The sequence below is a fragment of the Rhinatrema bivittatum genome, chromosome 7, assembly GCF_901001135.1.
Source record: "Rhinatrema bivittatum chromosome 7, aRhiBiv1.1, whole genome shotgun sequence".
NCBI lineage: Eukaryota > Metazoa > Chordata > Amphibia > Gymnophiona > Rhinatrematidae > Rhinatrema > Rhinatrema bivittatum.
In genome coordinates, this window is record NC_042621.1 from 108335263 (window position 1) to 108362848 (window position 27586).

The 27586-nt window shown below is 43.6% G+C and overlaps 1 protein-coding gene across 3 annotated transcripts in view; it reads left to right on the plus strand.

Annotated features, from left to right (window-relative positions):
* FCSK (fucose kinase) overlaps window positions 1-27586 on the plus strand; it is a 151931-nt gene that overhangs the window by 108659 nt on the left and 15686 nt on the right. For all 3 annotated transcript variants that reach the window (XM_029608908.1, XM_029608910.1, XM_029608909.1), the window contains exons 11-16: window positions 3679-3806; window positions 10990-11091; window positions 13261-13431; window positions 15598-15674; window positions 23882-24255; window positions 26515-26725. In XM_029608908.1, the coding sequence (XP_029464768.1) occupies window positions 3679-3806; window positions 10990-11091; window positions 13261-13431; window positions 15598-15674; window positions 23882-24255; window positions 26515-26725 (1063 nt within the window). The remainder of the gene's footprint in view (window positions 1-3678; window positions 3807-10989; window positions 11092-13260; window positions 13432-15597; window positions 15675-23881; window positions 24256-26514; window positions 26726-27586) is intronic.

The window sequence follows — 27586 nt, forward strand, 5'->3', positions numbered from 1 at the left end:
TGTGTTCGAATCTTGTGATGGTTTGGTCTTATCTTTAATTGATAGTAAACTTTCTCTGGGTGAAAAATATGCCCTTCTGTAAGCTTTCTCAATGACTCCGAGGGGGTATCCTCTCTCTAAAAAAATCATTAGACATAGCCCTGGATTTATCTTTGAATTCCTGTAGGGTGGTACAGATCCTCTTAACTCTCAAAAATTGAGAAAAGGGTAAATTGTCCCTCAAAGGTTGTGGGTGAAAACTGCCATAATGCAGATATATATTTCTGTCAGTGTTCTTTTGGTAAAGTGTAGTATGGAACTTGCCTTCATTATCCATAGTGATTCTGACATCCAAAAATGTAATCGCTCGATGACTATAATTAAAAGTAAACTGTTTATTGTCATTGCAGGAGTTTAACCATTTAAAAAAACTATTTAATTCAGTTGTATTTCCCAGCCAAAGCATGAAAACATCATCAATAAATCTCACCCATAATCTTATTTTTTCTTTAAAGGGAGACTGTTCTATCCAGGTAGATTCAAATTCACCCATGTAAAGATTTGCCAATGATGGAGTCATTGTACAGCCCATAGCTGTTCCCTTTGGGGCAGATTTTCAAAGGCTACGTGCGTAACCCGAGAAAATCTGCCCCTGCGCGCACCGAGCCTATTTTGCATAGGCTCGGCGGCACGAGCAAGCCCCGGGATGCGCGTATGTCCCGGGGCTCCGAAAAAGGGGCGTTCCGGGGGCGGGGCCGTGGGCGAGGACTGGCCTGGGGGTATTCCAGAGGTGGGACCGAGGCCTCTGGAACAGCCGCCGTGCCGGGGGATGACGCGCCGGCAGCTGGCCAGTGCGCGAAAGTTACGCCTGCCCAGAGGCAGGCATTACTTCAACGATAACAGTAGGGAGGTTTTTCAGATAGGGCTGGGGGGTGGGTTAGATAGGGGAAGGGAGGGGAAGGTGGGATGGAACGGAGGAAGCCTGCACGGCTCAGCATGCGCAAGTTGCACAATTGTGCACCCCTTGCGCATGCCCCTGGATTTTATAACATGCGCATGTTATAAAATCGGGCGTAGATTTGTTCGCGCCGGGTTGCACGAACAAATCTATGCCCATGCGCAGGTTTGAAGATCTGCCCCTTTATTTGTAAATACAATTGTTTCCGAAAGACAAAAAAATGTTCACATAATGCCAAATGTGCTAATTTAACTAAAAAAGAAGTAGGTACTTTATGGGGACGTGGCCTCTGATCCAATATCTTAGTAATGACTCCTAATGCTTCTTCCTGAGGGATGTTGGTGTAAAGCGAGCTTACATCCAGTGTCACCATAGTACAAGATACAGTCAAATTAATATTATCCAGAATATTCAAGAAATGTGTTGTATCACGTATATATGCCGGTAACTGGGCTACAAAAATTTTCAAAAATTTGTCTACATATATAGCTAATGGCTCCAAAATAGATTCATTCGCTGAGATGATGGGTCTTCCTGGTGGCTTGAATAAAGTCTTATGAATCTTAGGTAGCATATATATAGTCGCTAAACGAGGGAATGGTACATTTAAATAATGAAACTCTTTTTTAGTCAAAAAACCTGCGGCCACTGCTGCATTCGTGATCGTTTTAATAGTCATTTATAATCTCTTGGTAGGATCTTAGTTTAATGTTCTATAAAACTGAACATCAGAGAGTTGACTGCTAACTTCTTGAATATAATCATCTTTATTGAGCACAACAACGCCCACCCCCTTTGTCTGCAGGTTTGATGATTAAAGAGGAATCATTTTTAAGACTGTCCAATGCTTGTTTCTCCATAGCAGTTAAATCGTATGCTGTAAAAGATTTCTTCTGTTCTAATTTCATAATGTATTGTGACATACACTCTTTAAATGTGTATAAAATGAAGTCTAAAGGGCCAGGAGGAACCCATGTTGACTTAGAACGGACTATAGACAAATCTTTGTACTCCAATGGATTAGTGCCAAAAAAATTCTCAGTTGTAATCGTCTTATGAATTTTTCTAGATCTATACGCATTTGAAAAGAATCATATGATCTGCTCATGACAAATGAAAGACCTTTCTGTAAAATCGCTGTTTCCAAAGATGTTAGTTGCCTGCTGATAGATTAAAGACTAAGTCTGTATCCTTCCCCTCGTCTTGAAGTACAGAGTTTGAAGCAAAATTACTATCTACTACAGATCTGGTAGCTTCTGGGATCTGGTGAAGGGTCTTGACCAATTTACTTTTCTTGTCTGATTTTGAAAATTGTTCCTTTTCCCTCGGTAGCACTGTCCTCGCTCTAAAATTTTTTTTGATGACATGTTCCTATCGGAGTCTTCACTACTCATGGAGTCTTCCGATGTTGCAAAGGTGACTTTACGATCTTTCTTTTGCGCCATCCATGGATAGACATAACCATGTTAATAATCTTCAGTGTCCCTTGAAAGCTTGTTCATTTTGTATCTTTTGAGATCTTTCTTGAAATTATCAATACTTTTCTTGAGATCCAAGTATTATTTCCAAGTATATATTTCCAAAGTTGCTGATAATTTAACAGCCTCCAATTTGGTTTCTAACTCTTGTTTCACTGTGTCTCCCACTTCCTTGGTTTTTTCAATTATCAAGACCATAAGATCAAGAGAGCATTTATTTAAAATGCTATTCCACGTTCTACAAATTGTTTATCCTTAGAAAATAACTTTGGTTCTTTGAACATGTGGAGACTCCTCGGGATAAGTTAATTTTTGCAATGCTCGATAAGCGTGAGACCATGCAATTCTAACCTGACTGATCTTTTATGCAAATTGTAAATTTCTGACCAAACAGTAGAGTTTGTTAACTCCGTTGTGCTAGTTTCCGCTTTCGACATTTCATAAATTAAAGTATTAATATGTTCCTGTGTTTAACTAAAGGCACTACTCCATTTGCTGCTAGCCATTTTGGCCCAAAGTGCAGAGAATTACTCAATATTCAAAAGAGCTGAAACGTGTGTGTTTAATGTCAAAATATGCAAACCCACACCTTTGGAGAGCTATTTTGCTTCCAGAAAGACAGACAAATGGACAGATATACTGATATCTGTTACATAATTATTTCCAAAATTCCAGTTTTTGGAAAGCTTAAAAAGAAGAGTCTTAAAGCAGTTGTACCACACAGTCAATGTGAAATTTAAAAAGCACTTATGAGTCATGGCAACCTCCGGGGGAGAGTTGGCGCCATCCTATTGGATAGGATCCCTTTTAATTTATATTTAAGATAGATTTCATCCTGCTTGAGAATGTTTTGGTTGCAAGGCTCCTGGTAATTTTGTCCTTTACTGGTTTAAGCTGGTTGCGTCTATACATTGTACTTGTTAACGTTACAGTTCCTCTCTCAGCCTTTGGTGAGTAACAGCTACAGCTGAAGTTAGTAGGAGGGCCACTTTTGGTTGATTGGTAGAGCTGCTGTCTCTGGACCAGAGAGTTGATGGTTTTACTTTAGGTAGAGATGTTTCCTCACAAGGGAAGAATAGTAAATAGAATTGTTTTCCTGTATACATTGGAGCTCAGTGCTTTGATACCCGGAGCTCTGAGAGATGTTGACATTGGCCAAAGAAATCTTCTACCTTCTCTGAGTGTGGTGGATATGGGAGAGAGGTTCTTGTTCTTGATTACTGTGTAGCAGAATACCAACATAGTCTCTGTCATTCATTGCAGCCTATATACCCGATGGATGCTATAACTATATGACGAATTCTGCTGCTGATCACATCTACAACTTGACATTCCAGGCAGCTCTGCTCGACGGCCTCACCTACTGCAAACTGGCGCACTCACATGTGACCGTATGTATTTCTCTTACATGCATGCAAAGTTTGAGTGTCCCTTGTGCATATATGTAATTATATCTGATGATCTTAAGGTGGCCAAACAGGTGGATAAAGTGATAGTAAAAGCCAGAAAGATGCTTGGTTTCATAGAGAGAGGAATGATCTGCAGAAAAAGGGAGGTGATATTGCCCCTGTATAGTTCCCTGGTGCGACCTCATTTGAAATAGTGTGTACAGTTACGGAGACTGCACCTTCAAAAAGATATAAACAGGATAGAGTCGGTCTAGAGGGTGGCTACTACAATGATCAGTGGTCTTTGTTCTAAAGCATATGGGGATAGACTTAAAGATTTAAGCAATTATACCCTAGAGGAAAGGTGAGATAAGGGAGAAATGATAGAGACATTCAAATATCTCAAAATTTTCATGCACAGGAGGTGAACTTTTTTTAATGGAAGGGAGACTCTAGAATGAGGGGATCATGAGATGATGGTGAAAAGGGTAGATTCAAGAGTAATCTTAGGAAATATTTCTTTACAGAGAGGTTGGTGAATGCATGGAACAGCCTCCCAGTGGAGGTGGTGGAGACAAAAACAGTATCTGAAGTCAGGAAAGCATGGGATAAATACAGGGGATCTCTAAAGAAGTGATGCTAAATTATTTGGACGGATGGGTAGACTGGAATGGCCATTCAGTCTTTTTCTGCCATTATGTTTCTAGAAACTCTGCAGTTTTTGATAATCTGAGATGCAAGCTGACCAAATTTCTGCTGTGTTTTGTACCTAAAAGAAAGTCCAAGATTGCGCATCACACCGATAAACTATTATTTTTTGGTTAATTATATAACGGTCAAACTACTTGGAAGATTGATCTTTCATATGCATGTTTTAGCTATTTTTACACGAGTATCATGTAAGGAAGATCAAAGCAGAACTGTCAAGAATAAAGGTATAAAAATACAGGACGAACTGTTTGGTTTTTTTTTGTAAATGAGCAGTTTATAGAGAATTTGGGGAGTCTACTCTAGGAAAGCTTCACAAGACTTAACCTCTGACTAAGGTTTTCTGTTTCATTCCTACACAATCTGCACCAAGAATTGTGCAGCTGGGTGGTGACGTCTTGCTGCGAGGAGCTTCCTGCTCATTTTTGAAACATAAATGATGGCGGATAAAGACCATAATTTCTAAAGGAGGCTTAGAAAAATGGCCTAGTGGTTAGAGCAGGGGCTGAGAACCAGGGAAGCCAGAGTTCATATCCTGTTTCTCCCGCTAACACTTCTTGTGACCTCTGGCAAGTCAATTCACCCTTCATTGCCTCAGGTATTAATTTAGAGGGTCATTTACTAAGCCATGAAAATTTATTGCAGGAGGGGCTAAATATCATGGGGAGGGGCATTCCTGCAATATTTTGCCCCTCCCATGAGAAAATATCATGGTACATTCCCCACAATATTTTTTCTCTTGGAAAAATTCTGCGAGAAAAAATACAACAGGGAAGTGCAAAAATGCACAATGGTTGCCCTCTTCGCCCGGCGCTGCCATCCTTCTAAAAGAGCCAGTATTGCCCCTCCCCCCTCCCTCACAAGGCATCCTGCCCCCTTTTCCTCCCAACATTAGAAGTAGTCTCTGGTGTCTAGTGACCCCCTATCCCCGACCTTCCCTTCATTGAAAAAGTCGCCGATATCTAGTGGCCCATCCCCTGAGCCCCCCCCATACCTGTAGGGGCAAAGTCTGGTTGGCAACATTTTGGAAAATGGCATTGACTGGCCTGGGACCTAAGGGATGACCTGTGCCACACTAGATAACAGGGATTTCATTAAACATATGAGGGAGGTCCAGGGGGGTGGGGGGCTACTAGATGCCAGGGACTGCTTCTAATGTTGGGGGTGGGGACAGGATGCCTTGTGGAGGGAGGGGTTGGTACCTTGGGGGTGGCTATAACTTGCCTTACGCACAATTTGAAAAAGGAAATAATTAAATCTATAATCCTAATCCATATCCATCCAGTCTATCCATCCTCACATCTTGTTCATCTTTACTATCCCTTTTTCCTCCCTTGGAGATCTTCTGTGCTTTTCCCAGATTTTCTTGAATTCTGAAATTTTTTGTCTCCATCACTTCTACCACCCTTTCTGTGAAGAAATATTTCCATATATTATTTCTGATTCTTCTCCATGTTACCCTCCATCCCAAAGACCCCCTTGTTCTAGAACTTTCTTTCCATTGAAAAGAGGCCCTGGCTCGGTTCAGTGTGCTGCGGCAGTCAAAAAAGCAAACAGAATGTTGGGAATTATTAGAAAGGGAATGTTTAATAAAACGGAAAATGTCATAATGCCTCTGTATCGCTCCATGGTGAGAGCGCACCTTGAATACTGTGTACAATTCTGGTCACCGCATCTTAAAAAAGATATAATTGCGATGGAGAAGGTACAGAGAAGGGCAACCAAAATGATAGAGGGGATGGGACAGCTCCCCTATGAGGAAAGACTAAAGAGGTTAGGACTTTTCAGCTTGGAGAAGAGATGGCTGAGGGGGGATATGATAGAGGTGTTTAAAATCATGAGAGGTCTAGAACGGGTAAATGTGAATCGGTTTTTTACTCTTTCAGATAACAGAAAGACTAGGGGGCACTCCATGAAGTTAGCATGTGGCACATTTAAAACTAATCGGAGAAAGTTCTTTTTTACTCAACGCACAATTAAACTCTGGAATTTGTTGCCAGAGGACGTGGTTAGTGCAGTTAGTATAGCTGTGTTTAAAAAAGATTGGATAAGTTCATGGAGGAGAAGTCCATTACTTGGACTTAGAAAATAGCCACTGTTATTACTAGCAACAGTAACATGGAATAGACTTAGTTTTTGGGTACTTGCCAGGTTCTTATGGCCTGGATTGGCCACTGTTGGAAACAGGATGCTGGGCTTGATGGACCCTTGGTCTGACCCAGTATGGCATGTTCTTATGTGGTTATTCCTTGGAGGTATTTGAATGTCTCTATCATAACTCCCTTTTCTCTTCTGACCTCTAGGACATACCTGCTTAGATCTTTAAGTTTGTCCCCTTATGCTTTATTGTGAAGACCACTGACCATTTTAGAAGCTGCCCTCTGGACCAACTCTTCGGTTTGTCCTTTGAAGGTGCGGTCTCCAGAATGGTGCACCGTATTCTAAATGAAGCTTCACCAGAAATGTATGCAGAAGCTTTATCCCCTCCTTTTTCCTGCTATTTATTCCTAACGCTGTGCACCCAAACATCTTTCTGGATTTTGCCGCAGCCTTATCAGCCTGTGTGGTCACCTTTTGGATCATCAGATATGATTACCCTCAGGTTCCTCTCTTCTTCTGTGCACATCGGAACTTCACCCCTATACTATCCTTTCTCCTTCTCCATCCATTCTGATTTTATTTCCTCCTTCATCACTTTCCCCCATCTTAGTTTTTATGGAATAGACTTAGTTTTTGGGTACTTGCCAGGTTCTTGTGGCCTGGATTGGCCACTCTTGGAAACAGGATGCTGGGCTTGATGGACCCTTGGTCTGACCCAGTGTGGCATTTTCTTATGTAAGGATCTTCTCACCCTCTCTCTGCTCCTCCCTCTATCCTGGGTCCTCTCTCTCTCCTTCTCTCTGCCACCTCATATCCCTCATCCTGGGTTTTCTCTCTTTCACTCTCTCCCTTCACATGAGAGCTTGGGGGTGAGAGGTGAGGGCGAGAGGGAGGGGAGAAAGGTGATAGTAAGGGGGTGGTGGGAGGGAGTGGATAAGAGAGTTGCACAAGTAGGTGGGAGGGATGAGAACAAAGAGGGTAACAAGGTGGTGGGGGTGTTAGAGGCAAGATATCAGATTAATACTCCCTCCTGAGAGAGTTTTTTTTTTTTTCAAAAGTTTTGGGAGTTTGAATCCTTTGCTAATAACCTCCTAAGATCTACTGTATTACAGGATATTAAAAATGGATAGAAACAGTGATGACTGATCCGACTTTGAGCTTATGTAATGTTTTCCTGCAAAACAAAGGCATGCTGTGTTGACGTTTGCATTTGGAGGAAATAGAAGTGTGGCTGATCAGACCACAAAAATGATTTGGTTTTTGCGCCATTGCAAGTCCGCATGTTATGCCAACACACTTTTTTTTTTTAAAGGAGGAGGATTCGAAGTTTGGGATTAAGAGATTTATCGACTATAATAGGACTTTAGCAGTTGCTGTTGTGTAAAATACATTGCAAGAATAATTAGGCAGAGGAGAGAATCGGGGAAACATTTGGGAAATGTAATGATATTAGATACCCTACTGCAAGACATTTTAATGAATTATGTACATGCTGGTATATTAGGTGGATTTAATTACTTTGCTAGTAAAATCATTGGCCAGAGAAGTAATGGACTAGATTAAAACTGGATATATATCTACTATAAAAATTACAAGCAATCAGGAAGTTGATTATGTGCCGTTTCTGTAAAGTTTGTTTTATATTTCATTAATGCTTTTTATATAATTGAATGCAAGATTTAAATTAATTATTATTTCTATAAGGAACAATTTGGTGCAGGAATTAAGAATAATTGATTTGAAAGGCTAATTTAGGAATATAAAAAGTCATGGTATTGAATTTATGGTCTAAACAAGATTCTTAACTGGGGAGATAGTTGTAGAATCGGTAGAACAGAGCTCAATATTAAAAGGGTATGTCCGATTAACTTTTGGTGTTAGCTAGACAAACCCGAGATTTAAATATTACCCCTCCTCCCGCCATGGTCCCTGGCTAAACTTTGTCTGGATAACTCATTATCCGCATAAAATTTAAGCAGATGAAAAGTGGTACTAGGGGCATTGCTGGTGCGTGGTTTCACTTTATCTGGATAGCGCTGCCGGATGAAGTCAGCTGGGTAAGTCTGTCCTGAAGTTATCCAGATAACTTTAACTCTGTGTATTCAGTAGAACACTTATTTGAGTAACTTTACATGGATAACGTTCCTGTACCATGTTGCAGGCTCACTATATATTGATCACCTAGATATCTGGAATGAATTTAAAGGTATTTATAGAAAGAATTGTTGCTGGATTATAGGGTCTATGCAAACATTTTCCTATAGATACAAACTGAGGAAAAAAAAACTTTAATACATCAGGCTTTATGGGATTGATATTCAAAAATCCACTGACTGGGTGAGATAACCCGGTACATTTTATCTTGTTCTCTTTCCACAGATACTCGGCTCCACTTACCCCAGCTACGTAGCTGTGTGGCTGATTATCTGGCTGAATTCTATCTACTCAAAATCTGAGCGAGTAGATTTAGGCCTGCTGTTTATGTAGTCAGGGTTACCTGGCTAAATATAGCCAGTTAATGCTTAATAATATTGCACTAACCAGTCGACTTTGAAAGCCCAGGCCAGGAATGTTCAGTTGAGCTGGTTATGTGTTGGATTACTGCTGAGCCGCATGCAATGTGTCACTTTCCTTGCTGAATTCCCTTGATGATGCAGGCAAGCTCAAAATTGTGCTTTCAGGTAACCTGCTAGCCCTCACCAAGAAGCCAAGTTCGCTTTTTACCCTTTTGGGGTTTCGTATTTAGAATAGAGTTTGTTTTATTTGGATCCAAGTGCCATATGCATTTGTTTTGTTTTGGAGAATTTGTGGAAGGGCTGAAGATTTTGTTGCCTCTGAATATGCAGAACAAAACCTTACAACCTATCACTATCTATCCACAAACTGTGGGGGTAACCCATATATCATTAATCAAATAACCCACACAACTACAAAATTATTATTTTAAATTAAGGAATCCCTTTAAATTTTTGAAAAAAATGTTTATTTAATAAATTTTATTAAAACACACCTACGTGTCCCAAAACCTAAAAATTCGTAAATATATTCTTATTATTTTATTTTAAATATTGTATGAGTGTTAGGTGATGCTTCATATAGTGAACAGAACACCAAACCTTGGTGTCTGGCTCAATTTTGTGATATAATCATGAGCACCACCCTCCACCACTTCAATCTTTTTTTTGTTTTTTATAAATAATTTATTAGAAAACTCCTCTTTTTATAATTTTAAATATTTTAAAAAAGAGTTTCGCCTAACCTGTTTTCATATTATATCTTGATGTTGACCTAATAGATCTTAATATTTCATCGAAAAAAGTAGGCAAAAGCATATATTTGAAACACTCGATGTGCAACAAGGAAATCAGGTCGCCATTCATTAAAGAGCAAACGTTACTTAGCTTATGGTACTGTTACAATCAAAGTCCTTGGAATCCGTCTTGACAGCGGCACTTGCCCCAACAAGGCCAAGTTTCGACAAATCTTCTTCAGGAGAAGCCACTCAAATAACGTCCAAAGTAGTATAATATTTTAGCCTTTTTTAAATTCATTGGCGAGCTCGCCCAAGCGCTGCTCCCTCCGTTTCCATCTCCAAAAAGATGGCGGACCCATTCATTCCTTGTCAGCATCCCCAATTTAAAGGGAAAGACCATCACGTAACTGTGTTCATGGCTAGTTGTCAAAAAAAGACTGCTCCTTCCGGGAACAAACTCATAGGAGGGATGACCAGTCAATCAAATCATTCAGTCCTGTGGGTGCCTCCGTTTTTAATTTGAAAATCCAAAACTGCTCTCTTCGATTCAGAATTGCCCCTAGATCGTCCCATGTAGATTTTAAAGTGACTTGTTCAATTATAGTCCATTTTAAGTCATCGAAATTGTACCCATGCTCAGCACATATGAGAAGAGTTAATGAATGCAAGCAAGAGTTAATGAATGCAAGCAAGGTCAAGTCTGCCCAGTTTCCCTTTCTCCAGCAATACTACAGGCCATACCCAGTCTCCAGTTTTATCCTCATTTCCCCTCTAATCCATTGGGCTTCTCCCTTGGTTTTTTTTAATGCTGATACTGTTTGCCAAACACCGCGTCCGCTGGGAGGCTACTCCGTATATTCATTACCCCTTTCAGTGAAGAATTATTATCTTATGCTACTCTACAATTTATCATACCATGACCCCTTGTTCTAAAACTTCCTTTCCATTGAAAAATGCTTGCTACTTGTATATTATTTATATCTCTTGAGTTATTTGAATGTCAGAGTCACATCCACAGCAGGGTCTGGTGATTTTTGTCTCGTTATAGGATGGACAGATTCTGCAAAGCCTAATGCGATGGGTGGGAGGAGGCTTAATCTTTCTGCCCTGTTTTTGTGTTTATAGCACCCACACTTGCTGGAGGATGGCTGTTCAGTCACCAATAGTCTCCTGGAAGGGGAGGTCTGCATTGGTCCCCACAGCGTGGTGCAGCACTGCCATCTACAGGTACTGGGCACATAATGCAACACAAGGAACATCTCGTATAATTGTTCACTCAGATGCTAAGGACCACACATGCACATTCATGCTTGCTTTAAAATACTCACATGCATACCAGTCTTGCTTTCACTTACAGTCAGGCTATTGTTTGTATAAATAGGTCTCACAGGAACAGTACTATTACAAATTTGTGTTAATAAATGAGTAATTAGAAAAAAAAAAACCTCCTTGAAATTGTACTTAATTCCTGAAGTGAACTAAGGCCTGGATTTACTAATACCGCCGGGCTCTCTGAATCCCGTGGTACAGGGGGGCGGGGGGAGGCAAAACCCGGGGGGGGGGGGGCGGTCCTACGATAGCCGGCAGCGATCACACCTCCACGGTGCGATCGCTGCTGGCGTTGCGCCGAATAACTACACCATAAAAGGTGTAGTTATTCGGCGCGAAATAGGCAGCGATACGGAAGCTTACCGTTTCGCCGTCAGCGCCGTCTTCGCGGCGTCCACCCCGACTCCTCCTCTTCCTGTCTTGACGCCGCCCACATTTAGCGATCGCACGCGAAAAGGGACTTTTCGCGTGCGATCGCTTTAGTAAATGACCCCCTTAGAGTTGAAAGGTTTTAAAATCTTCTTCTAAAAAGTTTCTCCTACTATGAAGACTGTCTGAATTCAGTATAAGAGCTCCAGAATGACCTGAGGGGAGAAGACCCAGCAGCATCCTGATGGCGTGAAAGTATAGCTGCAGCATGCACAGCTGAATTTCTAGGAGCAGAGAGATATGAAAAGAGGGTGCACAAGCTCACAAAAACGGATGTATCTGTATACAAAAAAAAAAAAAAAATGGAGACCTAGGAATAACCTCAAAATAGAAAAAAAATAACCCCCACTATAATATAGTTAATAGGAAAACCAGAGCTTTGACATTTTACTCCTGATGAGTGCCACGGCTGGCAAATTTATTGATGATTTACAGTAAGATCCTCACATAAATTAGAGAGTGTCATAGAACATGTAATTGCTTCCATCTTTGTGAATTGTAATGCTGATAAATATGAAATGCATACCACGGGTGACAGAGAAACTGCAAAGGGAGTGAAGGAAAAGTAACAACAATGGGGTAATTTTCAAAAGGATTTACATGTGTAAATGTAACTCCTATTGTAGCAATCTTCAAAAGCCATTTACCAGTGTAAAGTGCACTTACCCGGGTAAATCCTTTGAACAATTCAATGATATATATTGTAGAAATTTTGAAAAACCCACTTACATAGGTAAGGTGCATTTGCACATGTGAAACCCATTTTTAAATATGTAAATGTTTTTAAAAAGCAGACCCAATGAAGATAATCAACCAAATACAATATAGACACAATACTTTATTAGATAATTTTTATCACATTATATCTTACAAAGAAATTTCAATCAGATTAAAAGTGAGAATAGGACAGACTTCAACTGGCTCACACTTTTAATCTGATTAAAATGTGTGATGTACATTTATTACCACTATGTTTTATTTTGTTGTGATCATTTTATGTCTAGATTGTATTTTGATGATTATTACAGTTGTGCTGATAAGCATGCTCCGAGCTGTCTGACCATGTTCAACTTCATGGTTTACACAGCCAGTGGTTGCACATGTACCCACTCTTAGCAACATGAGGGCCTCTGCCAGAACAATAAAGCTTGTTGTCTCGCTCTGAGCCTGCTCAAAACCTTTGAAAGAACAGGTACAGATGATCTAGGAAGCATGCAGAAAAACTGGATTAGTGGAAGAAAAATTTCCTGGTGATTTCCCATGACCAGATTCAGGCAAAGGCACTTGCCTAGGACACCAATTCTGAAAGCATCCAAAAACTCTGACTACCTCTGTTGCTCTCGGATTTCAAGTACTGAAACCCAACATCCCCATACGTTTGCCTATGTTATTGAAAATCTTAAATCTGTCCATGATGCCTCTTGTTACTGCTCCCAGCAATTTGACATCTGGGGCAGAGTTGACTCCAAATCATTACAGATTTAATTTTTAGTAGGGGTTCTTCAGGAAATAATCATAGAACCCAGGCTTCAGTGTATAATATTAGATACTTTCTCCTTTTTCACTGCCCCCTGGGACAGCCTTTGCTGTGAATGTATTAGACATTTCACTTTTCTCATCTCTATTTTTCTTTTCCAGGGACCCATTCAGCTGGCCTCAGGCTGCCTTCTCACTGGGTTGGACGTAATGTCTTCTATCTCGCTGCATGGGCACCAGTTGAGTGATGTCATCATTCAGGGACACTCTATCAAACTGAGGGACATATCGCTTACAGTTTATACCCTCCTTGGGTGCCAAGATGACCTGAAGGTGCCTTATTCATGAATTGAAAAGACTTAGTAGTCTTATTACCCCCTGCCCATATTCTCAAATAATTTATTCAACAACATAAAAATATAATCTGCCATAAGAAACTCAACATAAGCCAATAATCAGAAACTTCTAGACTTAAGGCTAACTTAAAAAAAAAAAAAAAAGTAATTAGGTTTTATCTAAGGTTTGTGGTCTAATGAGGCTAATACGTTTAGGGACCTTTGTGATCATAAGGGTGTATGGTAATGTCTGATTACTTCTGTTCATTGGCTTGTACAAGGTGACATTTATACAATTACAAGTTTTGCATGCTGTGCTTTGTTTAGTAATGGATGGTCAACAAACAAATAATCGGAGAATATTTACTAGGAAATGTTCAAAAAGAGAAACTATTCCAACAAATATAGACCAGTTGTCTTAGTTGAAGAAAAAATTTATTGAGGAGACAAATGTATACAGTAAAAAGAAAATATTTAAAAGGCCTGACTCTGGCTGAGTTTCACTCCGTAGAGTGCTGCATCAGGGGCTTATGGACAGAAATGGGTGGGCTCAGTCTTGAGCTGTTGTTTATTTTTAAAAACCTATCTTCAAGCAACTGTATCATTCAAGTAATTTCAACTCCACCGAATTCAGTGCAAATAGATGATCAAATATATAGTATAATACTTTCCTGTCCTGTTCTCCCACACTGTTATGCTGCTGATGCAACCTCAGCATTAATTGGTTTTATGATTACGATGTAATTGAAGCGCCTTGATGTTTGATTGACTATTTGCATGAAGCATCATTGCATATTGAGTTATGTGTTGCTAAGGTTCTCATGAGGGTGTAGACTAGAGCTTTCCAAAGTGTGTGTTGGGACACAGTGTGTCGCCTGTAGTGTGGAGGTGTGTCGCCCGGTCCACAGGGCCGGCGGAAGCAGGGAACTATAGCAGGAAGATCGGCGGGCAGTGGTGGAGCTTACATCACCACGGCCCGAAGAAAAGGGTCACGTTCACTCCTCCTCCTTCCTGCCTGTGCAGCCCTGGAAGAAAAACGTTGCCGGAGCCGCGTGGGCAGGAAGGAGGAGGAGCATCTGCTGCGTACAGAAGAAGAGCAGTATTAATGGGCCGTTGCGGATCCCACGTCGCGACGGCCCGAGAAGAGGAGGAAACCCGATAGCAGGGCCGCTGCGGATCCCATGTCGCGGCAGCCTGAGAAGAGGAGGAAACCCGATAGCATGGCCGCTGCAGATCCCATGTCACGGCCAGGGAAGATCAGGGCCTCTGAAGAGCCCATCCTTCGGCAACCCGTGCAGAGGGACAGCATGTGCCAGTGAGAGCCTGTGCTTGAGCAAGAGAGCATGTAGGAGTGAGAGAGCCTGTGTGTGTGAGAGTGAGACAGCATGTGCATGAGAGAGACAGTATGTATGTATGTATGAGAGAGAGGCATGTGAGAGTGAGAGCTGTGGATGTGTGAGATTGCATGTGAGTGAGAGCCTGTGTGTGTGAGAATGTGTGAGATAGCGTGTGAGAATGAGAACCTGATTGTGTGTTTGAGGGAAGACAGATGGAGAGAAAAGAAATAGAAAAGAAGACCCTGTAAAAGGAATTGGCAAAAAAACAAGAAAGGAAAGGTGGAAAAAAAAGCTTGTGACCAACCGATTAGAAAACTAAGATCAGACAGCAAAGGTAAAAAAAAAAATTACTTTTTAGTGATTGGCACATGTAATCTTTGGGAATGTGCAAGAGTAGCACTTTCTCTATGCCGATCTCACAATGTACGAGATCAGCATGGAGGAAGTGGAAGCCTGCAAATATTTATTATGAGATAGGTTGTGTTGTGAAACATTTTATTTATGTATATATTTAAGGAAACATACATAAATTGTTGAAATACATTTTGTTCGTTTAACCTTTAACTTCTGGTTTGCTGGTAGACTGAATTACTGAGTCACGAAATTATGTTTGTCTAAAAAGTGTGTCACCAACATGAAAAGTTTGGAAAGCTCTGGTGTAGACCATAGCAATGTGGTAGTGTTACTGTATTTAGGACATAAGCCTGTAAACTAGTGTCTCAGTAAGATAAAAAATAAAGCAGGGGAAGAGATATTCTCCTAGACATCACCTGCCTCCTCTCTCTCATAAACTCATTTTAATTTTGGTAAATATGCTGGCTTCTCAGGATCCTTTTGGAATGAGCACTACTGGAACCTTTCTGAACAGACCCTGGGCTGAGTTTTTTCAAAGGACAGGGATCCGGTAAATATATTCATTTCTTTAAAATGGTGAATTCAGCACAGCTGAAAGGTGTGCTGGTGTGTTTGATTTATTTACAGAACAAGCTTCTTTCACACACTGAGGCCTGGATTTGTCAATAGACACATTAGGCCTGTGTCTAGGGCTAAAGAAATGTGGGGGCAGCAGACTGGCTGCCTTACAGTTCTCGGTGTGTACCCAGATCAGTCCAGACTCCTGGGCTTTGCCTCCCTGCCAGCAGATGGAGACATAGAAAGTTTCACTGACACTGTACATAACCCAGTGTGCCACCTGCAGCACCTTAGTATTTCTGTCTCCAGCAGATGGTAGATGGTGCAAAACCTGCAATTCTGCAGTCAAGACTGTTTTGTATTTATGAGCCTTCCTCCCAGTGGGTTTTTGGGTCTTAGTGGGTCCTTCCCTGTCTGGTTGAGGTGGACGAGCTGGGGGCTGAGGACCCTTTTGTACACCCGCTCCTTTCTTCTGTGGGGTGTAAATCTGGTGGTCCAGATCCCTCCCCTTCATGAGGCTGCTGAGGCAGCAACAGGCTCAGGGCAGCTGTTTTTAGTTTTGTTTTTTTTTAGTTGGTCCCTTTTTTTAATTTGGCTGATTTTCTTTTTTTCTGATAGCAACTCTGTGTTGCATTCTAGGGAGTAGGTATTGTAAGTCTGGCTCTTTTCTGATCTGCCATGCGGCCTGCGCTCCTGGAACCTGAACCTCTGTACCAAAGGAAAGTATTGGTTTCTATGTATCTTTATTTGTTCTCAGAGAGTAAAAAATAGAGAACAAGGAACTAGATAGAGGAATCTGTGCAGCAGCGAAGTTCCGGGAGGGGAAGCTACCTTAGCAGCTTGGGGAGTTCAGCGATGAGGTTTTTCATCAGCTTCTCTGCCTACAGAGGAGACCAGGTGTTGACTTCATGGTGCTGAGGGATTGTTCCCCTGCTTGCCGTTGAGGTGCTGGTTGTGCTGCGGAGAGGAACAGCATGTGCATGCAGCAAAAGCGTTTGGGGGGGTCTACGTCAAGCATGACTGCACCGGTAGCACAAGCTTCACGGGTGACAGGGTCTAGAAACTGAGGCTTTCCCCGTCAGCGCAGAAACGGTGGCCGTTTTTTGTTCCCTAGCAGCGTTGGCAGGGGAATCCCCTCCTCAACTATAGCCAGCAGCTGCCTGTCCCACAGAAAGGCAGAGAGACACTTGCACTGAGGAGGAGTCTCTGGTTCTGGTAGAGGTCTTCTGCCGGTTTTAATTTGCTTATGCACAAAGTGTGTTTAGCGAGATGCTGGCCCCAGCCTCCAAGGATTCTCGGTCAGTCAAAAGGCCTGAGCTGTTGAGAAGCTCTTCAGGCCAATGATTTTTGGTGCCGGATGTTAAATGTCTCTGGGCCTAAATGCGTTTAAGGTGCAGACAGGCTTTACTTAGCCGTATGGTAGGCCAGTGCAGTGGTTCTCTTCTCGCATGCGTAGGCATGTGCGCACATTCTCACTACATGGAGGTTGTATGTGCTGGGACCTGTGCACGTAAGGCCATGGCCTAGATTTGAGCATGTACGACCTAGATTTGAGCGCATATTTGCGCGGGTACTTCTGCATGTAAGGCCACGACCTAGACTGGAGCACGTATTTGCACGGGTAATTGTGTGCATAAGACTGCAACCTAAACTTGAGCACGTATTTGTGCAGCTACTTGTGCGCAAACGACCATGGCCTATATGAGAGCGTATTTGCGCATGTACTTGTGCGCGTACAACCGCGACCTAGTCTTGAGTGTGTATTTGCATGCATCCTGGAGAGGTGTGCGTGTATGCCCCGTTTGTGACATTAGTGTGTGCACAGGAGGCCTTCTGAATCCAAAGTTCAGAAGAGCTAGGCGCCAGGGACAAGCATGTCCAAGTGCCTTGCCGTCTGTGAGGCATGTCGTCTGATAGCAATTCAGTCCTCACTCTCTTTCGGTATAAGTGCTGTTTAGATGCTCAAAGCGATTTGACTACTATAGCTTTTGCCCATGTTGGGACATCCCCTTGGCCAATGGGGTCCCTGAAGGGGGATGTGAGGCAATGGTCAGTTTTCCTCCCTTGTTCCTGAGGGTAGAGGCTTCCTCGAGAGAGGTTGGAGAGAGCAAGGTTGGGCCTATGGACTCTGATATAGATCCATCCTCCTCCTCCTGGGTGGAATGTTTCCAGGGCCTGCAGACCTTTCTGCAGGAGTTCCCAGTGAAGGCAAAGCAACCTACTATGTAGGGATCATCTGCTCGGGCCTCCCATTTGTCAGTCACAGCAGGCACAGCTGTCCCTGGTAATGTTCAATGGGGTGTGGATCATGAGATATCAGAGGATTCCGATGGGGAATTGGCTTTCTCACTTCTAGAAGAGTGAGAAATTGCCTTTCATTGAGAGCTGCTTTAGACTCTGCTCAGATTTTTATTTTTTTTCACAGAGATGTCTTACTGAGTTTGTTGGCTCAGACCCTGAACACTCTCGGCGTGGCCCGAGTCTTTTGGCTCAGACCCTGAACATGTTTAGTGTGGCTGGAGGTCAACTTTAAATTAAGCATCCTGTTTCTTTTCCTAAATGCAGCTCTCAAGGTTCCCCATTTTCCACATGGAAACTCTGAGGTCCAACTTTGTAGACTGTCATAGCGGTGGTACACAAGGTAGAGTTGTTGGCATCTCTCACCTTGATAGAGGCATATCTGCACATAGCCATCAGGCTGGAGCACCAGAGATTCCATTTTCGGTTTCGAGTCCTTCCCTTCAGCTGGTGAATGCTTCATATACCTTCTCCAAGGTAAGGATGGTGGGGGCAGTCGCATTGAAAAAGGAGGATGTGTTGGTGATTCCGTATCTGGATGACTAGCTTATTCATGCGAAATCAAATGACCTCTGTTGACAATCAGTACAAAAGGTACCGATGTGCTTGGATTCTGTAGCATAGGTGGTGAACCTAGCAACGAGCCATTTAGACCTCTTACAAACTTTAGAGTATCAGGGAGCTCAGTTCAACACACTGGTGGAGAGAGTGTTTCTTACGGAGAGAGATTGCTGAAATTGCAGAGTCAGATAAAGTTCTGCTAGAGCTTTCGGTGCCCAGGGTTTGGGACTATTTACAAGTCTGGGTTCTGTGGCATCGACATTGGAATTAATACATTGGGTGTTCGCACATATGCGACTTCTGCAGGGGACTCTTCTCCCGCTGGAATCCGTTATTGGAAGAGTCACATCTTCCTCATCGGTTAGAGGGAAAAGCCAGGGACAGTCTTTTGTGATGCTTGTTCACATCGATCTCTCTGGTGCGGAATTTGAGATTCTGAATTGGGTAATAGTCACCACTGATGTAAAACCTCTCTGGATGGAGGGCGGTGTGGCAAGATCAGTTGGCGCAGGGCCAGTGGTCGAAACATGAGGCCTCATGGCCTATCAGTTGGTTAGAGACGAGCGGTGCACTTCGCGTTGCTTGTCTGTCTGCCATGGTTACGTGGCCTTCCAGTGCGGATCCTATCAGATAATGATACAACAGTGGACTACATCAACTGTCAAGGTGGAGCCAAGAATCAGGCAGTGGCTCGAGAGGCCCGGGAGTTGATTCTCTGGGCAAAACAGGACTTGGAGTGATTGGCAGTGTCTCACATCGCTGGAGTGAACTATGTTCAGGCAGATTTTATCAGTCGGAGAAAGTTAGATCCCGGGGAAAGAGAGCTGTTGGAGGCAGCAATGTGTCTCACAGAAGAAGAGTTTATCCTGACCAAAGAGAACACCAAGATGTTGCAGTTTTACAACCACTGAACAGAACATGGTACAAAGGAATCGGAGCTCTGGTGCTGTGTGGACTTGAGGGATTCTTCTTTGTCTTCTCTCCCGTGGCCTCTGGTGGACAAGGGATTACGGTGGATAGAGAAACATCCAGGCCATGTGATCCTGGTAGCTCCAAAGTGGCCACATCAACCAGGCTTTCCAGATCGGATCAACATGGCCATATACAGGACACCTGAGGTTTGGACATAGGTTGACTGTTTTCCACCAGGGCCCAATATTTTTGGGTCAAGCGGCTCACTTCTGTCTCGCAGCTTCACTTCTGAGGGGAGACAACTGAGATGGAGGGGATATTCCAAAGCAGTTATTTCCACCTTCTTCATCCTTGATGTATCTGTGAATTTGGAGGATCTTTGAGTCCTGGTCTGCTGTTGACAGACTGCTGCCTCATTCTGTTCAGGCTACAGTGTCGCATATTTTAGCTTTTCTACAGAAAGGTTCTGGTCAAGGGACTGGTCTTTAACTCTGAGTGTCCAGGTAGCGACATTGGGTTGTCTCCAGAGTAAGGTGCAAGGGAATCCTCTGTCCGCACATCTGGTTGTTCTGTGGTTTCTTCAGGGAGCTAAGAACTTGTGACCTTAGGTGTGGAACTTTTGTCCATCTTGGAATCTGAATCTAGTCCTTAGAGGATTGTGTGAGGCTCTGTTTGAACCACTAAAAAGAGCTGTGGTTAAAGTCTTGACTCTTAAAGTGGTTTTCTTGGTTTCTATTTGTTCAGCCAGGAGAATTTCGGAGCTGTCGTGTTGAGATCCCTTCCTACAGATGTCTGATTCGGGGGTATCTTTATGCATGGTGCCTTCTTTTCTGCCTGAGGTAGTCTTGGTGTTCCATCTTAGTTAGACAGTAGAGCTTCTAGCTTTTATAGATTTGGATTTCTCTCTACCTCATGCAGTGAAGCTTAGGCTTTTAGATTGGATGCATGCATTATTGAGGTATCTAAAGTTCACTTATGATTTCCATAGATTGCGTCGCCTCTTGTAGATCATATCACCTCTTTGTATTGTGGAGTGGTCCAGAGAAGGGAAATAAGTCGTCTAAGGCTACAATTGTGCGGTGGCTGAAGAAAGCGATGAAGTTGACTTACATTTCTAAAGGGTGCCTGCTGTTGGGGGGTTTAGGGGTGAACTTGACATGTTCTCAGGTGACTTCCTGCGCTGAGTTGCATCAGGTGGCTACTGGGAAGTCATTGCTCCAGCTTCCATGTGCTTTAGTGAGTGCTTTACGAGCAGAACTCTCCATGTCCCACCCGAGTTAAGGGGAGCTTAGGTACAACCCAGGAGTCTGGACTGATCTGGGTACGTACAGGGAAAGGAAAATTAGTTCTTACCTGCTAATTTTCATTCCTGTAGTACCACAGATCAGTCCAGAGACCTGCCCATTTATTAGGGGGAGAGTCTGTCGCTCGTACTATTGCTTTGTATATAGTGCAGAGTTGGAGGTTTTCAATGCTGATCGCTTATGTTAAATTTGGGAAATGAGATTTCCATTGTCTTTTTGGGCAACTTCACCTTCTTCCGGCTCATTGGAGGGGAGCGAGTTTGCTTAGAAATTTATGGTTGTTGCTGTCATCTTGGCTTGGGTCAGGTCAATATTGAAGGACTGCAGGTGGCACACTGGGTTATGTACAGTGTTAGTGAAACTTTCTCTGTCTCCATCTGCTGGCAAGGAGGCAAAACCCAGGAGTCTGAACTGATCTGTGGTACTAAATTAGCAGTTAAGAACCAATTTTCCTTTGTGCTTCCTATTCCAATCCCACCCTTCCCATTCCCTCCCAGGCAGCATGCAGGGATCAGGAGAGAAGAGGGTGAGCCTGGAGGAGACACAGCAAAGAAGGGCTACTCTTCTCCCTAATCCAGCCCTGCCCCTCTTGTCATTCAGGGTAAGGAGAGGATGGGGTGAGCCTGGAGCAGACTGAGCAAAGTGGGATCACTTTGGGGAGGTTAGAAGGGGCTGTGTGTGTGTGTGTGTGTGTGGGGGGGGGGGGGGGGGGGGATCATTGGAGGTGATGAGAGGGGGCATGTGTCTGTGTGAGAGAGAGGGGATGGGTGTGTAGGGTTGCCAACTGCCTGGTTTTGAACCAGACAGTCTGGTTGTCTGTCAGTCTAATCAGTGTCCGGTCAGAAGTACTGACTCTAAAAATCTGTCTCCCTGCGGCAGGCAGCTCCTTTCCCCTTTGGTTCTGTTTACAGACAGGGGAGGAAGCTAAGGCAGCATGAGCAGCATGAGAGAGGAGCTGCAGCCCTGCGCTATCTCCTCTCCCCTTGCTGTGATTGGCTGTTGTGGGGAGTGGGGGTTGGACCTCACCTGAGCACTCTCCTTAGCAGCTGCCCTGTGGCTCTTCCCCCACCTCCTCTCTCTACTGTGTCTGTAAGCTGTGGCAAGAGGGGATGGGGAAACAGCTCAGTCTTTCCCTCCTCCAGGCTGTTCCAGCAGCGCTTCCTGCATATCTCAAGAGGATGGGGGAGAGAGGAGGCAGAGGGAATGAAGGAGGGAGAGAGACAGACAGACAGAGGGAGGACACAGGAGCTAGAGAGACAGAGACACAGAGGATGGTATGTGGATGGAGGAGGGAGAGAGTCAATAGGGGACAAGGATGGAAAGAGGCAGAAGGGCACTGAAGATAAGAGGATAGAGAGTGGGCACAGGGCCAAGAGGAGGTAGGAAAAGAGACACTGGAGGAGACAGGAGGGAGAGAGATGAGGGGCAGCAGGAGGGAAAAGATACTGTCAAGGCACAAGGAACAGAGGGAAGAGAGAGGAAACAGTAGCAGGGGACACATATATGCAAATTTATGCTAATGTAGGAAAGGAATGGGGCACCCCCTCCTCCCAGTCTTCAAGTGTCCAGCCGTGCTCCATGGACATGTTTGTAACCTTAGATGGGGAAGTGTTTGTGTGAGTGAGAGAGAAGGGATCGGTGGGTGTGGGTGTGTGTGTCAGATTGGCTGGGTGATTAGAGTGGATGCAAGGGGCATAAAGTCTGGAACACAATAGGGACCCGCCTGCCTTTCTCTCCCTCCAAATCCTGTCCTGTCTCCCTTGATCTCAGATTCTATCCCCCAGATCCTGGAACCTCCCTTTCTTCCTACCTCTCCCAAGATAGTGCAACCCTTCTACACTCTCCTACCTATCCTCAACACCAGAACCCTCCATTCTTTCCCCTTACTCAATCTTCCCCATTGTTTATCCTCCTCGCTCCCCCTCTCTCCTCCCATTTTCAGTCCTTTTCCCTTCTCACACTCCCCTCACCCCATTCCTCCTCCTCCTCCTTCTCCTCTCCTGTCCCCTCCCCATTCCTGACATCTTTCTTAAGCTGATACTTGAAATCCCTGTTCCTCACCCAATAATAAGAAAATAAATTATACAGACACAAGAAAAGTTGGAACACAACTTTATTTTTATAATTTTAAATAAAAGATGGAAATGTTTGTCACTGTGCTTCAGAATGTTCAAATTTTTGCCCCAGAATCTACCCCTGAGCTGCTGCAGCAAACTAGGGGGTCTGTGCCTTAGACCTTCTGTTCCCTGTTGTCCTATCTTATTAGGGGGTGGGGGAGGCACAGAGACCAACAATGCTGAATCTCATTGCCAACAGTTTCTCTGACGGTGGGAGGAGGAGATGGGGCCTGCGCACCTGACCCAGTTCATTCTTTCTATGGCTTGTCCCATAAAGAGAAGGAAGCACCAAACTAGAAGTTGTTACTTGTAACCTACAAATGCAGATTAATGTTAAATTCAATCCACCTAATATGCTCACAACAGACAAGCTTATTTTACACACATAGTTTATTGAAATAAATTGTTAACGCACTATGATGGCACATGATTAATTTGTATTCTATACCACTCACATTTTCATTATCGTGCCTTGCTGTAAACCGTGGTGATGGTTATCTAACTTAACGACGGTATAGAAGAGTTTTTAAATAAATAAAAAAATAAATGTTTGAGTTTATTCAGCTTTAACCACTGAAGGGCCCTCCAGCCATGGGACCTAAGGCAATTACACCAGGCATGGGCAATTCCAATCCTTGAGGGTCACAACCCGATTGGGTTTCCAGGATATCCCTAATGAATATGAAAATTCTATGTAACAGAATTGCATACAGCCGAGGTAGTGTGCATGCAAATCTCTTGTGCATATGCATTAGAGATAGCCTGAAAGCATAACCGGTTTGTGGCCCTCGACGACTGGAATTGCCTGCTCCTGAGTTACACCATTTGCATTGGATTAAAAAGAATCAGACTCTACGAAAGCAAGAAATACTGAGATTTACATTTTTTTAACCAGCTTCTTGCTCGGATAATGTGATTGCATATAGAATTAGACTACAATTCATGATCATGCGTCTGCAGCATGGGAATTGTCTTCATTTGTAATGGGTCTATTTCTGTGGTTCCAGGGAGAGTGATATTTGGGGATCAGAGACTCCCCCCCACAAACGCTGCTTGATGACTGCCCGCCTCTTCCCTGTCTTCCACCCGTTGGTGGCACTAGGCCTGGAGGACGTGCTGTGGTTCCTGAAGTCAGAGGACCGTGAGAGGTGTGAGCGGCTCAGGCAGTGGCATTCCTCATGGCGCATGTCCTGGGAGGAGCTGCTGATGCATCTGGACCAGGAGGTGACTCTAGCCCTGCGCCGTGCGCTCTTCTTCCGCCAGGCGCAGAGGAAGGTGCAAAAGGTGCTGTTAGAATGCAGGGACTGCAGCCTTCTGATGCTCATCAGGACAGCCGTCCATGAAGGTTACTCTGAGCCTTTGCTGGCCACGCTGGACCACGGTAAGAATAAAAAGGAAGGCCCAGGGGGGATTGGTTGATGGAGTTTCTTAGTATACTTCATATCTGGAGCTGAAACTGATTTAACTAAGAAATAAGACATGACTGCAGATTTAAGGATAGTTCCAAGTGGTGGTTTTCATTATTCTACATAATCACAAGACTACAAGCAAGGTGGCAAAATTGATAGCTGTTACTCGAGGGGTTCAATAGTAAAATATGCATTAGTGGAACAGCCGAACGCACTGTTTAACCCGTGGTTGGACACGCGTTTTCGATGTGCATCCACAATCCCTTGTGCTATAAGGGGATTAGAGTGCCCAAAACGCACGTCCAGCCCCCTGTGAAACTATTAGCGCTCATCACATGCAAATGCATGTTGAGGCTATTAGCTATGCTCCCCAGATCCCCCCCAAAAATGTGTGCCTGACCCACACATTTTTACACTCAGAAATTAACGCCTGCCCAGAGCAGGTATTAATTTCTGAGTAACCCAAAAAGGTGTACAGAAAAGCAAACAAAATTGCTTTTCTGTACATCCTCCAACTTAATATCATGGCGATATTAAGTCGGAGGAACGAAACCGTTTAAAAAAAAATTAAAAGAAAAAAGTGTGCTGTGGTCAGGTTAGGAAAAGGGACGTTCAATTAATGAGCATCCATTTTCCTAATCCATTGACAGCCACCTCTCCTGGGCGCCTGCTGGCAAGGAGGTGCTAGGGGCACACATTTATCCCTAGCGCCTACTTGGCCTCATTTAAATATTCAATCTTGGGCCCAGGAGAGGTGCTGGGCGCATGTTAGGAAAGCGGGCACTCTCAACACTGAACGTTCGTTTTCCATGCTGATTTTTTGCATCGGCCCCATACTTTGCAGGTACTAATTCTAAAAAAAAAAAAAAAAAAACCCCAAACAAAAATCCCCCCAAAAATCAACAAACACAACAAACAACAAACACAGGCAGTTTATCTTTGAAAATGTGCATGAAGTCTGTGTATAAAACCGCCCAGGGAGTTTTCAGCTCTGCAGACCTTGTGAAAATTAACACAATTCCCATGCTTAATCCAGCATTCGGGACCCCTCCTGTTTCTTACCACCACACTTTGTAATAATCCAAACTACTCTCAGAGCTAGTGAGGCTGTTGTCTGGCCACCCCCATGCCTATTGACGATAGGGTTGTAAGCATGGCTACTCCATGCAGCCCAGCCCTCTTGGAAGCTTAAGGTGGCTGTACTGCCAGCCTCGGCACATTGGCTTGTATTCTCTCCTCTTTGGCCCTCTAAAGTTTCATGCGATTGAGCAAACATTCAAGCCTTCTCTCACATTTCATCTCCCTGTTATCTCCCTGACTCCCCAAACCTGTGCAGTACTGGAAATTCCAAGCTACAGGATTGCTCGTCAGGATCCAGAACCATCTGATAAATCTAGGAATGTATGAAATGTGTCTGGGGGAAAACTGTCTTAGGTAAGAAACTTGGTTTATATAAGGAATTTTAGTTCTACTTGCAAAACAGACTCAGAGGGGGACCTCATTTGAGGCAGGGATTGCAAATTAGAAATCTAAAACATTAATACTTAAGATTGGCTTGCTGGTGTCTTTATGTCACATGTTTGCTTTTCAAGACCATTCCCGGGCTGCATTGGTCTTACTCCTGATATTTATTCCTGCTCAGTATGCTGCTGCTGGAGAGTGTGTCTATTGTACTGATGATCTGAAACAATTTGATAAAGAGAATATAAAGAAAAAAAGCAATCTTTTTCATGAATCTCAGCTAGGGGATGACAACTATCCCAGGTCAACCTTGATATCCCATTGCCCCTCCATACTTAGGGGGTTATTTTCTAAAGCTAGCGCACGCAAAAAGTCCCTTTTCGCATGCGATAGCTAGATCGGGGAGGAGTAGCCACCGGAAGGGGAGGAGTCGGGGCGGATGCCGCGAAGACAGCGCGGACAGCGAAAAGGTAAGGAGCCTTTTCGCTTCCAATTTCGCGCCCAATAGCACCACCTTTTATGTTGGCGCTATTGGGTGCGAAAGCTGGCAGCGATCGCAGGCCCGCCCCCTCTGTATTGTGCAATTCACGCCGCCGCGGTGTCTTAGAAAATCTAGGCCTTAGTCTTGCCTTTCCTAGAGAAATTGGAACTGCAAAACCAGAACTGGATCAACTTGTCAGTGTGGCAACCTCTAATCTCAGCCTGTGATCTGTGACATGTTGATGATTCATTTTGGTACTTTCCAACAGTTTTGCCTCATTGTTTTGCAGTGGCTTCTACTGCCGAGGACCCCGGAGTTGGTGCCCGTGCTCTTGCCTGTATTGCAGATGTTCTGGGTTGCATGGCGAAAGGAGAAGGGGGTTTGAGGAGTGGTCCAGCTGCTAACCTAGAGTGGTCTGTGCCCTTCCAGCATCTGGAGAACGGGGACATTGTACAGGGGGTGAAGAAACTTGCAGAAGAGAGAGGGAAGTGGCTGAGCAGGTATGGTGCAGTGAGCAGAGGCAGAGAATACAAAAGGAGACCAGTGATAATACTCATTCTCACATGTACCACTTGAACTCTCGGCATCTGGATACTTCTATCTCTTGAGCAGCAGAGAGACATTACAAAATGTGTGCAGTAGAGGGATTCCTCCTGGATAAATACCTGGATTTATTCTTATGCTTAATTTTTTTTTGTTCTGTTTCCAGCAGAGTGGCAGCTTGCATGGCAGCAAGAACACTTACCCATTTTTTCTGTTTCCAGGAAGATCTCTGTAAAAGGTGCAGCACTAGCAAGGGCGTAAAAGAGTCATAAACCTTCCAAACCTGTCAGCCTCATAGGCAAGGCCTTAACACTTGCTATGCTTTGCTAAGATTTTGCAGCGCTGACAGGCTGATAGAAGAGATGGACACAGTAGCTGCGTCCAGTAGTGTTGGCAAGAGGTAGACTGTCAATGCCACCTTTATAAAAAAATATATATATATAAATTAATAATAATAAAAAAAAAAAGCCATCAATTTCTAAAAGTGGCAACTAAGCTTCAGAGCAGCAGCACACGCAATATTCCACTAATAAGTACCTGGAAGTGAGGTGCTTAGCATGTGACGCACCACAGGATGGGCAGCTTCTCCATAAAGCCATTTCTACTAAATAGGCTCTATAGGACTTACTTTTAACATTTTCACAGTGATGTCTGAGAAAGCAGCTAGTCTTGGATGCAGGGAAAGATAAATGCAGTCGTTGCCCAGGTACATTTCCCCTGGTGGGGAAGTGCAATCTTAAGACCCCTCCCAGTGACGGGAATACTACATAAGTTCTTCTGAATCGCCTCTGATAGATTTCACAGTTATACAAGTAATT